This window comes from Bos javanicus, chromosome 4 (assembly GCF_032452875.1).
Source record: "Bos javanicus breed banteng chromosome 4, ARS-OSU_banteng_1.0, whole genome shotgun sequence".
Classification (NCBI taxonomy): domain Eukaryota; kingdom Metazoa; phylum Chordata; class Mammalia; order Artiodactyla; family Bovidae; genus Bos; species Bos javanicus.
The window spans coordinates 6,630,881-6,643,756 of NC_083871.1; the positions used below are offsets into that span (position 1 = coordinate 6,630,881).

General features: G+C 43.1%; 1 protein-coding gene across 2 annotated transcripts in view; it reads right to left on the minus strand.

Annotated features, from left to right (window-relative positions):
* Positions 1-2,151: 2,151 nt before the first annotated feature.
* Positions 2,152-12,876, minus strand: part of VWC2 (von Willebrand factor C domain containing 2) — a 137,802-nt gene continuing 127,077 nt past the window's right edge. For both annotated transcript variants that reach the window (XM_061413356.1, XM_061413357.1), the window contains exon 5: positions 2,152-2,663. In XM_061413356.1, the coding sequence (XP_061269340.1) occupies positions 2,512-2,663 (152 nt within the window). In that variant the 3' untranslated portion in view covers positions 2,152-2,511. The remainder of the gene's footprint in view (positions 2,664-12,876) is intronic.

Genomic DNA, 12,876 nt, shown 5'->3' on the forward strand with positions numbered 1-12,876 from the left:
TTGAGTCTGTGCTGTGTCATTAATCCATGACCTGCCCTGTGTTTGGTGCTACATCATCCTTATGTGGAAAGAGGAGGGGGGTTAGCTTTCTGAGATAACCGCCCCAGGACTCCGACTCTGAGAAACACTCCTGGGACCAGGGTGGGCCACACGACTTCAGACAGTGTCCCAGGATGACATCAGGTGCACTGTCTCTGCGCAACACGGCAGCAGGTTACCTGAAGTTCTCACTGAGCTCACTGCCCCCGGGGAGAGAAGACTTCACCAAGGGAAGCCGGCGGACTCTGGGCTGCCTAGGTGAGGTCTCTAGTGGCAACACGTCCCCTGGGGAGTGGAGGGGCTTCCTGTGTGCTGAGACAACCCTACTTCCCCAGGGGCCTGGGCTGTTTGTTGGCAGAATCATACCTTTGTATAACCTTGGCCCATAAAATGTTTCCCTGGGACGATGGAGAGATGGCTGATGTCTAGTAGCCTTTAACGCCAAAAATTAAATTTTGGAAAGCTGATCATACCTGAGATTGTCTAGGTAGCACTTCCCCTGAGGATTTTCATGAAAAGCAGTGTGCAGAACCCATCAGGCCCAAGATAAAAATGAAATATAAGCATTTGTAAATTTCCAGAGGATTCGGTTAGCAGTGGCTTTGCAGGTTACTAAGGTTCACATGGGTCAATTTTTTAGTGATGACAAAAGTATCAAATTTCCTTGTATTATTCATACTTTAATGACTGAATGATTTCTTTGTATGGAATGAAGCCTCTCCAACTGCCTCTGCTGACGTCTAGCACAGCTCCCACCACAGCACACAGTCGTTTCGTATTCATGCTACACCAGAGGCAAAAGTCCATTAAGGTAGGAAACCATGATTTATTCCTTTTTTGTGGTCACAATTAATTTGTACTTAATGGATGCTTAACTTAAATTTTGGAATAAATGTATGGGACAAAAAGCTTTAAAGATGTCAAAGAGTGACCATAATTCTCCCTTTTCTCCATAAACCAATTAATCTCTGGCTACCTTTTTCATCAATGTGCCAAGTGTTGATGTGATTGGTAAGGGCAGAAGTATTCTCTAACACACACTGATCAGACCCGCAGGGACTGGCAGTGGCTTCTTTTATCCACATGAAGAGAAATGGAGTCAATTTGGAAGGACACGTAACTCCAGGAACACTGCACGTGACCTTCAGTGCTATTTTAACATATTCAGCAGAACTTTCTCACTTGGCTCTTGCGGAGTGATGAACACAGGGCTCTCACTGAGGACTGGACTACGCCAGTCGTGGAGGAGAAAGGATCAGCCCCACGAGTCCATGGACTAGCTGGTTTGTCTGTAATGCATGTAGATTGAAGGCGTAGACTTGTTCGGGGGTTCAGTTTCCCTTACCGCTCCTCTGAGAAACAAAGGTCCCCTGTTTGCTTTCTTCAGCATGAGGCACCAATAATGCAGATTGTCCAGCATATTCTGTTCCTCAGTGTATGACATTATGTAAAGTCACGCTTAGAAGAAGTGAACTATGTGAAATGACATATTTGTGCGCATCTACCCATGGCCCATGGTGTGGGGGCTTTGAATGAAGAGAAAAATGGTGTATTGGTTACCTTTGTAGCTGCATCTCCCAAATGACTGAGCATGGAGATAATAAAAGCAGAAAGTTACAAGAAGGAAGTATTAATATTTGTGTGAATTAGACCGGATCCTTTCCCTGGTGGCTCAGAGGTAAAGCCTCTGCCTGCAATGCGGGAGACCTGGGTTTGATCCCTGGGGCAGGAAGATCCCCTGGAGAAGGAAATAGCCACCCACTCCAGTACTCTTGTCTGGAAAATTCTGTGGCTACAATTCATGGGTCACAAAGAGTCAGACAAAACTGAGCGACTTCACTTTCACTTTCATGTAAGGATCAACACTACATACATCTCTGTAATGAAACAGAATCCCATCTGAAACTCTCACAACATTGTTAATCAGCTACACTCCAGTGTAAAATAAAAAGTTAAAAAGAATTTGGGACAGGATCTCAGGAAAAATCCATTCTCTTATCTCATGATCCATTCATGGGTGCAATATTTTCAAGATTCGAAGGAAAATCAGCGACTGCAAATAAACTCCTGTGATGGAATCAGGACTGAAAAAGAAACGCAGGTACACAGCTCTTGACAGTTGACAACACAGCATTTTTAATCTGTATCTATAGAAAACATGTATAGAAGCTCTCTAATAGAGGGATTATAGAAATACATTTCATATATAATAGTGGACTTCAGTGTACTTACTGTGAAAATAGCACATTTATTTAGAGACGGAATTTTTTTTTTTTCCCCAAAGTTCTTGTGGATGTTTTGAAATACGTCCAGTTCTTTCTCTTGCAGTCTTTGTGATAGAAAGCAAAAGGACCAACAGTTTTCACGATTCCTCATCAAAAGTCTTATGTGTTTGGCCGGTGCCTCCCAGAGTTGCCCAGAAGTCCCGGCCGGGGCAGGGCTCCCGCAGACGCCGAGGCGCGGGCGGCAGCCCTACATCTGCCTGCACTCGTGTCTGGTGCACATGGCCTGGCGCTCGATGCGCCACGTCCCCTCCTCGTAGGTGCAGTGACAGATGGTGCACTCGTCCGTCTTCACCTCTCTCCCGGCAGGGATGACAGCGGTCTCCGCAAAGCAGTTTGGGCCTGAAAAGAAAAAACAGGCTGTACTGATGTATGACACGTGTGCATAAGTGTACCACAGATTTAACCGGGGACTTTGCTCTCCCCTACAGGTTTTATGCACTCTCTTTCAAGATGGACAGTGAAAAAGTTACCGTTTCAGCCTAGGACTGCTCCCACTTTTTTCCTGAAATGCAAGCCATGTTGTTGAAAAGTTTTATGAGTGACAATCCTGGGATTTTCATCTACAGGCTATTCCGTCCTGGGGCCAAATCTGCAATCGCTTGATTGAATTAATTCCAAGTCATCACAGAAAAACTTGATTAATTGGGACTTTCAGAGAACAAGGCTTATTAGGAGAGACAGCAGAAACAAGCATATTGCTCAAACTGAGCTAAACTCTGTGTTACCACCACATCTCTTAGAGCAGGTTTCAAAAGTCAGTGGATGGAACAGCCATGCAGATGACTCTAGAAACCCTTATTGCTCCTCCCACCCCCAGGACTTCTGACTCACAAGCTTCTCTACCAACAGAGGTGCCATGCGCATTTTACTCCATGTAAAATCCAGGACACAAAAAGGGGTATCAGGGAGATTTCCAGTGTGAATTATTTCCATTGGAGCAAATGGTTTCTATGTTACAGTTCACACCCCCAACTCAGAGGGGAACAACTGTGCAGACTCCAAACCATCTAAAATGAAGACTCGGGTCCTCACTGCAGCCTGAAGAAATTCAGCCTGGAACGCTCATGCTCATTCTCCCTTCCTTTGCTTCTAAAGTCTCTGACAATGTGCTCACATCAAAGCACGTTCAGTGACACTTTTAAAGTCATCAAAAAAATTACAAAATTGAAAAAGATAAATTACTTCACTAAAACTCCAGGATAAAAACTGGCCTTTTTATAATTCTAGTCAGAATAATTCTAAGCAGGGTACACATGCTTCAGTGGCTGTGGTCACTGTAGGACTCTGGATCTTTGTCAATGATTTGCAACCACTGCAGTCTTTATATTCAATTATCCCAAATTCAGCTGGTGAGAGAGGCCAGAACGTCAGGCTGCTCTGCTCCCAGGTCCTTTGACTAACTCCGTCAGCTGCTCTCAGTCTCCTCCATGTCTGCACCAACAACACGTTTCAGCTCACCTCGGCTCCTCTGGAATCAGCCTCTTCTCTGAGGGGCCTGGAGTCCTTTGGTAGAAAGGAATATTGAGGATCTGAGACCTGATTATTGCAAGTGCCTGATACTACTGAGGTGACACTGCTCCCAGCCCCTCTCAGTGGGCACAGGTAGGAAGGAACACACACACACAGGTTTTAAATTGTGAGTTTACATTATTAGAATTCAAAATCCTTTCTTAGGTTTTATATATGTATATCTTTTCTCTTACAATGAAACAGTTCAACTTTAACATATTTATTTGAGTGATCCCATTAACTCTTTGCTTAATTCTACTTAGATTTTAAATTATCTACCTTCTCTTGCACTGAGACTCTTTATTAAACTATAAACATGTTGGGACTTTCCTGGCAGTCCAGTGGTTAAGACTCCCCACTTCCACTGCAGGGAAACGCTGGTTCAATCCCTGGTCAGAGAACTAAGATCTCACATGCCACATAGCCAAAATAATAATGATAATAATGATAATTAACAGATTCATCTATTTTCTCTCTTACACAGTTACATAAATGTTTTAAAATGACACCATAAGTGTTATTCCTAGTAAAGAAAAAAAAATTTTTATAGTTCTTACAGTCAATGTATTTTATTCACAAGTCACTCAGTCTTCTCTCTGTGTGGTCCCAGGGACAGTGATGTGTGGAGTGAGGTTCATCTGTTTCACTGTATCCTCCCCCTCCAATCTTCCTTCCTTCTCTGCCACCTGCCACCCCAGCCACTGCAGTAACCACTTTTACTAGTTCTAATTTATCCCCTAGTGTAACTTTTTTAAAAGAGTAAACAAATTATTCATCTTTCTTTCACAAAAGATAACATTCTCCTAACTGTGTGTTTAGGTTTTTCACTTCTGATTTGTCTTGGGGGGTCACTCCACATCTGTACACAGAGCTCATGTGAGGCAGCAGCCCTGTGTCCCCCAACACACGTGGTCAGTGGGGACTTGGAGACTGCCCCCTCACCCCGTCATGTATAGAAAATGTTTAAATGTGGAATGTGTTTGTTATCATTTGTTTCAGGCAAGGAAGAGATATGGTAGAGCCAGGCTCACAAGAAACTGCTGATAGCCTTCTAGTAAAATCTGTACTCATGAGGAAAAGCAAAATCCCACATAAATACCAAGTGTTCAAAAAGGAAAATTAGGGGAATTCCCTGGCAGTCCAGTGGTTAAGAGCCGGCATGTTCACTGCCATGGGCCTGAGTTCAGTCCCTGGTCAGGGAACTGAGATCCTGTAAGCCCAATGGTGAGGCCAAAAAAAAGTAATTTAAACACATGATCTGAGAAGGGGAATGTAGCAACTCACACTGTCTCATATAAGAAAGTCTATGCTCTATAAGCTTTCAAAATACTTATATGTAACGTCATCTCCCTATTGTTGATTGATGAATAGTAAGAAGAAACCCTGATTCTCAGCCTCACTGAGATCAACTCTGGATAAAATTCGGGGCAAAGTGCTACACACATCTGGACCATCAGAGATTTATCTCCCAGGCCTGCAATTTAAAAAGAGTAATTATTCCTGGTAAAATTTTATTATGACATAATTTGTACAATTTTGACCATTGTTTCATGTGGATTATGTCCTATAACCCCTTCCCAACACCTTGTAGAACCATCTGTGTTGCTGTGCACACCACGAGGGGACGGCTTTGTCCAACATGGCAAGATTGACTGAAGGGGAGAGGGATTTGTGTTCCAACTTTGTGCATTTTGTTCAAAAGTCACTTAACTTTTGTCTCTGTGTGGTCGTATCAGTGACACAGCGTTAGGCTATATAAATGTTGACCCCTGAAGAATTTACAAAATAAACTTTATATATATGTATATATAATTTATATATGCATATATTTTATATAGGTTTATACATATATTTTATGGGCTTCCCTGGTGGCTCAGATAGATTTATGTAGATATATAAATATAGATTTATATTTAGATTTATATAGAGAGAGATATATATAGATTTATATAGATATTTATATTTTTCTGTATATATCTCTATATAGGTCTATATAAAATATATATTTATATACATATATATGTATGCATATATGGTGGTGCTTTAGTCACTAAGTCTTGTCCGACTCTTGCAACCCTTGTTCTGTACCTGGCCAGACTCCTCTTTCCATGGGATTTCCCGGGCAAGAATACTGGAGTGGGTTTCCATTTCCTTCTCCAGGGAACTTCCCAACCAGAAGTTGGAATCCAGGTCTCCTGCACTGCAGGTGGATTCTTTACTGACTGAGCTATGCAGGGAGCCCTGTATATGTATAGATAGATAGATAGATGTACTCACACACATACACCAAAGGAGCTGATGGGGTACAGTGGGTGTGTACACATCTCTGTCATTTATCACAGGTGTAGCTCCGTGTGACCACCACCAGAACAAGGACAGAGCTGTTTCATCACCTTAAACTCAGAGTCGAAAACCCAGGTTAGGTTTTCATCAAGTACAAGTTATGTTTCCCTACCGGGTGCTGATTCCCATGGAGGTCTCTGCTCTGCTGAGTTGTGACACTGTATTTCTGTCTCTATATGTCTGCAATTTTAGGGAGATTCAGTTTGCTTTGTGATCTTACTTTTCTGATGGACCTAAAAAATATTACTGATGTTTCAGTTTGTTGAGCTTCTTACTTGTGTTTAGGAAGAAAAGGTGACCGGAAATCCTATAGATTGATTTTTGAGCCCACTTTGCATTCCTGGAGAAAACAATCCCACGTGGTCATAGCATAAAATTCATTTGACTTGCTGGATATTTTGATGAGACATTGTGTTAGCACATATTCATTAAAGATACTGATTTGTACTTTTAAAAAATATTGTTTTTGTTGAGTTTTGGTATCAGGATAATACTGACTTCATAGAATGAGATGGGAATTATTTCCTCCTCTTCTATTGCTGGAAGGCATGATAAAAGTGATATTAATTCTTTAAATGTTTGGTATTTTTCTCCAGTGAAAACAGTAGGACCTGGAGTTTTGAGGGGAGTTTTAAAATTATGAATTCAAGTTCTTTAATAGCTTTTACACAGATTAAAAAATTAATTGCTCAATAGTGTTGCTCTTTGCAACCCCATGGACTGTAGCCCACCAGGCTCCTCTGTTCATGGGATTCTCCAGGCAAGAACACTGGAGTTGGGTAGCCATTCCCTTCTCCAGGGGATCTTCCCAACCCAGAGATTGAATCTGGGTCTCCTGTGTTGCAGGCAGATTCTTTACCATCTGAGCCACTAGGGAATCACCCTTCATACAGATTATCTGTATCATATTGAGTAAGTTGAGGTAGCTCCTATTTTTCAAGGAGTTGGTTCACAACTTCTAAACTGTTAAATGTATGTGTGCAGAACTGTTGTTAGTACTCCTTTATTATCCTTTTAATTTCTGTGAGATCTATAACATCTCCTGTTTTATTCCTAATCTTAGTAGTTTGCATCTTCTGTATTTTTTTTCCCCTATGTCTTGCTAGGTGTTTATCAGTTTTATTGATCTTAGAAAACCAGCTTTTTATTTCATTAATTTTCAAAACTGATGTTCGGTTTTGCTATCTTTTAGTTCTTCTCTTTACTATTTTATTCTACTATTTTTAGTTAGTTTACTTTTCTTTTTCTAGTTTCTTGAGTTGATGGCTTATATTATCAATTTGAGAATTTTCCTCTTTTCAAGTGTAAGTTTTACTTCCATAAATTTCCCTTTCAAATCTACTGTAGCTGTGGTCTCACAAGTTTTCAACGTGTAGTTGCTATCTTTTCATTTTCATGGAACACTTACTTTAATATTATAGATTTGTAGCCCAAGAACCACTAAGAGACTTGAGAAAAAAATACCACATGCGAGAATTTGATGAACTAAAATATAAGTCACTGAAGAGAACCATGACATACAAAAGCAGATTCTGGTCACCACAGTTATTCAGTGTCAAATAAACCTTCATTAGAAAGTAAGGAATAGAGAAAAATAGATTTTAATCTTGACTAACTAATCTAAATATAATATCTAACTTTCTTATTTATATGGTACTTTGGAAGAAATATGAAGCATGCAGAGTTTTATAAATATGAAAATGAGATTTAGACCATTAGTCCAAGTCACATGACTCATAACTAATTACTGATACATCCGTTGATCTGGCCTGGCCATTATTCAAGGACCCTCAGGGTAAAAATGGCTAATTTCAGAATGGACACATCATATAATGTTTTCTTGCTGAAGAACAGCTGTGCAAGCAGGCAGCTGATGGGCACTGCTGAGCTGAGCTTTTCTGTGTCCTTCTGACTTCAGAGCAGGGGGGTCCTGGTGGGGGGTGGCTGCTGTTCACATCACCTGGACCCCATTAACACAGGCACCTTCACTGTGACTGACACACAGTGTCAGAACAGTTAGTCTCAGGCCCAGCCCAGGCCCCGAGGTGCCAGTGGAGGGGCTGAAAGACAAGGAGGTCTCCCCCTGTTATGGGCCCAAATCAAATCTCCCAAAAGGGAGTCTGTGTTGAATCCCCAGCTTTGTCCTAATTACCAATGTGAGTAAAACGGTGTGGCTGCCATATCACTACACAAAGGGTACTGCAGCCTTCAAGCCATCACATTACAGCCACCAGATGTGAGCCCTAGGGGAACACAGCATGGAGACAGGAAGCCAACCATCTGGCCCTCATCCACGGCTGCCACCCCCCCCCCCCCCACCCCACCCCCCAAGATGGACCCAGAGGAGACTCGGGTTGAGAAAGCCCAGGACACTGGCCCCAGGTAGCTAAGGCGTAGCTCAAAGGAATGATTTCAGGGAGCCCAGACCCTGCACTTCCCACAAACAGAAAAGTGCTAAATTCCTAACTTGAGATGTCTGGTTTTCCTTAATTAACAGTAATCTTTTGATGTTCTGACCACCTTGTCTCTGTTGCAAAAGTTCCTATATATCCTGGTTCCTCCCTTACCTCCTCTGAGCAGTCCCTCAGATTACCCTGAGAGGCTGATTCCTGGGCTTAAGTCCTCAGTTTTGTCCATCAAATAAAACATCATTCTCAACTTCTGGGTTGTGCTTTTTTTTTTTTCTTCCAGTAAACATTAGTACAACCCAGCCCAAGATAGGTGCATTCACTGAACCAACAACAAACTAGGCTGAGACTCATGAATTTCAAACCCAGCCTGGACGGCTGACACCTGTAATTAAGCGTTCCTCCTGGCTGCTCCTGTGTCTCCCGCAGAGCTGCCTGTCACCGTGCCCCCTGCTCCCCTTGCTCTCCGCAGTGGGGAGCTCCTGGGAGCCAGAGCCACAGTCACCTTGGAGTTGCATCCCAGGATCCAACGCTGCACCTACACAGAGCCAGAGTCAGGACAGGTACACCCGAGTGACAGCTTCAGAATTAAATGATGAAGTGTGACACAAGGAAAATAAAATTCCTGTGGCTATATAGAGGGGTAGGCTGCCAACATGGTGTAGATTTTACAAGGACTGGTGAGTCACAGGAAGACAGGATGTTAATGAAGAAGAGCTCAAATGGGTACCTGGGGGCTCCTCCTCCTCCTCAGAGACTGAACACTGAGGAAGAGAAACCCAGACAGCTGACCTTGTATATGTTTCAGGCGACTTTAGATATGTCAACTAAGAAAATGCACAGTCTAGAAGTTGCAATTTTGTTTCATTTGGCATGTTTTTGAGGACTGTAGCCCGGGAAGCAGCCTCTCAGTGAACTCCAAGGGTCTGTTCTGAAGAGATAAAGGAAGAGCCAGGACACATGGGAATTTTTGCTGAAAAAAATATGTAGTTGAACATCAAAAGATTATGCTGATCACAAAATCCAAGCATCACAAGTTAGTGATTTTAGCACTTTTATGTGTATGGGAAGATGCAAGAGTCTGGGCTCATTGAAAGCATCCTTTTGATGTGCATCTTAGCTATCTAGGGCCATCGTCCTGATTTTCTCCATCCTGAATCCACCCAGAGAGTTCATATCAGGGATGAGGGGGCAGCTACAGTGGCTGATGCCTTGGTGGCCCCAAATTTATTCTTTACTGGAATGGCAGGTGACATTTTTTTGTCCACAGATATATTAATGGTATTTGGAAAAGGACTATTTCCTGGAGTTGCCATTTCTTCCACTCTTCATGATGCTACTATTTTGAAGGCTAAACCTGACAATGTGCCATCGTATTGAATAAAGCTGGGCCTAACTACCAGAGTAAGATGATGAATCATTTAAACAGCCTGGCCACAGCATCTGTGTTTCCTCAAGCAGGTGAATGTTTGCACCTTGTGTGTGGGATCAGAGGAAAGCAGGAGAAGGCAGAAGATGCTGTCAGAACCTGGGACCTCGGCCAGTAGACTGGTCCCTTGAAGGAGGAGGTCCCAGGACCTGGGGACCCAGAGCATCACAGGAGAGGAAACCAGGAGGGGCTGCAGGTTGGTGGCCTAGACAGAATCTGGGGACGCTCATGGGCACCGCTTTGGGTCCTGCTTACACCTCAAGAGTGGACAGTGAGTCCCAGGAGCTCAAGCCTCCCTCATCAGCTTTCCACAGTGACCACTAAAACTATATTGGAAGAAATGGTGTAAATTGGAAATAAATGAAAACAATATAACCTCTAAATATTCTATCTGAATTCAGTAAACCTTAGAAGGCCTTTGGCAATGGCAAATGTGTACTCTGTGGTCATCATTCCCATGTAGCATTCTGAACTAGGGGGGCCAGCTGGCATATTAGATTATACCAGAAACTTTGCAGAGAAAGATACTTGTTTTTCAAAAGAAAGTCAGATATGCAACCTGAATTCAAATCTCTTGATTTCTCTTAAGTTTCAACTTTCCCATCTGCATGTGAGGGGATCTGAACAAAAGATCTCCAGAATCTAATATTTGTAGTGTGAACATTCTTCACCTCAATTTTTCCACCTTGCAGTTAACACTCAGGCACCTCTTGTAGAAAAAACGGAGAGTAAACAAATAAGAAATGGAATATTTCCTGTCATATAAGGATGGAATCACAAAGATGTTACAGTCACCAGAAATTCCAGCCACCACAGACGGTGAGCTGGTGACCCCTCAAGAAACTCAGGAAGGAAGGAATACCTGCCCTCTAGCAGCCATCAGACTGTAGCCATTCCCTGTGGTGAGCCCTGAGGAAACTCAGGATGTGGAAACACGGGATACTGGCCCCAGATAGCTGGGCTGCATACCAAAGGATTGATTTCAGTGAGCTCAGACTCTTGCATCTTCCCATACATAGAAAAGTGCTAAATTCCTTAACTTGGGATATCTGATTTTCTTTAAATCACAATGATCTTTTGATGTTCACACTACCTGTCCTTTGCTGCAAAACTTCTATATAACCTTGCTCCTCCCCTTGCCTCCTTAGAACAGTTCTCTCAGGGTCACTTGAGATGCTATCTCCCGGGCTTAAAGTCCTAAAAATTCCCACTGGATAAAACATAACTCAACTTTTAGGCTGCATGTACTTTTTCAGTTAACACTAGCCCACAGGGCTCCTTATCATCTTCTCCTTACTCATTTGGGAATTGTTAGTGTTGAATGAAAAAAAAAAAAGCACAACCTAAAAGTTGGGAATTATGTTGTATTTGGTGGACAACACTGAGGACTTCGGCCTGGGACACAGCCTCTCAGATAACATAGGCTCAGAAGAGGTAACAGGGTGGTAGGGCGGGATATACAGGGATTTTATAAACAAGACCAGAGAGTTGGAGCATCAAAAGATTACTATTAATTAAAGAAAACTGGATATCCCAGGTTAAGGAATTCAGTGCTTTTCTACCAAGGGAAAGATGCAAGAGTCTGGGCTCACTGAAGTCATCCCTTTGATCTGCACCTCAGCTATCAGGCCAGCATCCTGTGCTGTCTCACCCTGAGCCTCGTCAGGATGCACTGAGGTGGGGGAGTGGCAGTGGCTGAGGGCTTGCCAGCAGGCGGGCAGCCTGTTAGTCTCCATCCCGAGTGCCCTCAGGCCTTGCCTTCAGGGCAGCTGTAATGTGATGATGGCTTGATGGCTGCAGCATCCTTTGCTTGGCAGCGACATTTTCCATTCACACCACGATAGAGTGTATGAAAAACTCTCCCACTGAGATCAACACTAAGGTTTGGATAAAATATACATGGATTAAAAAAAATGGTTTGACGATGTCAGACAGCAAAGGACATGGAGGTCTAGCCATCAGAGAAAAGGCAGGTTCACTGAACTGAACTCCACACTCACAGCCCCAGTGCTCAGGGTGTTTGCAGGATCTGGAGCAGAGATGCATGTCCGCTGAAAATGGAGCTCAAGGTGGCAGCCTTCTGACTGAGCTGGGAGATGGGAGTTAGCATTGGAGCTGCCAGGACAGCTGGGATCTGAGAGGGAGGCTGTATCTGAGAAGAGGGAATCGCAAAAAAGTGAGGAATTTTCCTTCCAGGCATTTACAGAATGCAGAGCTGCGATGTGCCAGGCAAGACAAGCAGAACCCAAGCAGAAAGCAGTGGCTGGGTGGCTGGAACTTGCAGAGACCCACCAGAACTGCAGTGCTCAGGAGGGAGAGTGGAGGGGCCCTGACAAACAGCAGGGGTTTTCAACCAAGGCTTCAGAAAGGCTGTGTCCTAGGAGGGGGAGGGGGAGGTGGTGGGAAAGATCCCTGAACAAAGCCTCACATCCATCCGCAGCCAGATCACTGTGCCCTCCTGTATTCTGTCAGCCCAGAGGCTCCATGCAGAGCCTGTACAATGTCCCTTTCACAGTATCTGTCATTTAATTAAAAATAGCCAGGTAAGCCAAGAAATAACCCCAAGCCAAGAGACACAAAATAGGAAATGAGAGAGTCACAGGTTATCAAGATATGTAACAGGTGACTACTACAGAAGGTTTTTTTTTTTAAGTAATAGATTAATGTGATCCAGAAAAACAGAAGAAAATTTGGAGAATTTCACTGAGAACTGCCTATACTGAAAAAGTTTAAACTGCAAGAGGCAATAACAAATTAAGAATTCAGTAGAGGGTTTGCTAAAAAGATGAGGCAGAGCAGAAAAGGGTATCATTGATCTAGAAGACTGGGCTCCTGGAAATTACCTGTGAAGTGAATGTGGTGA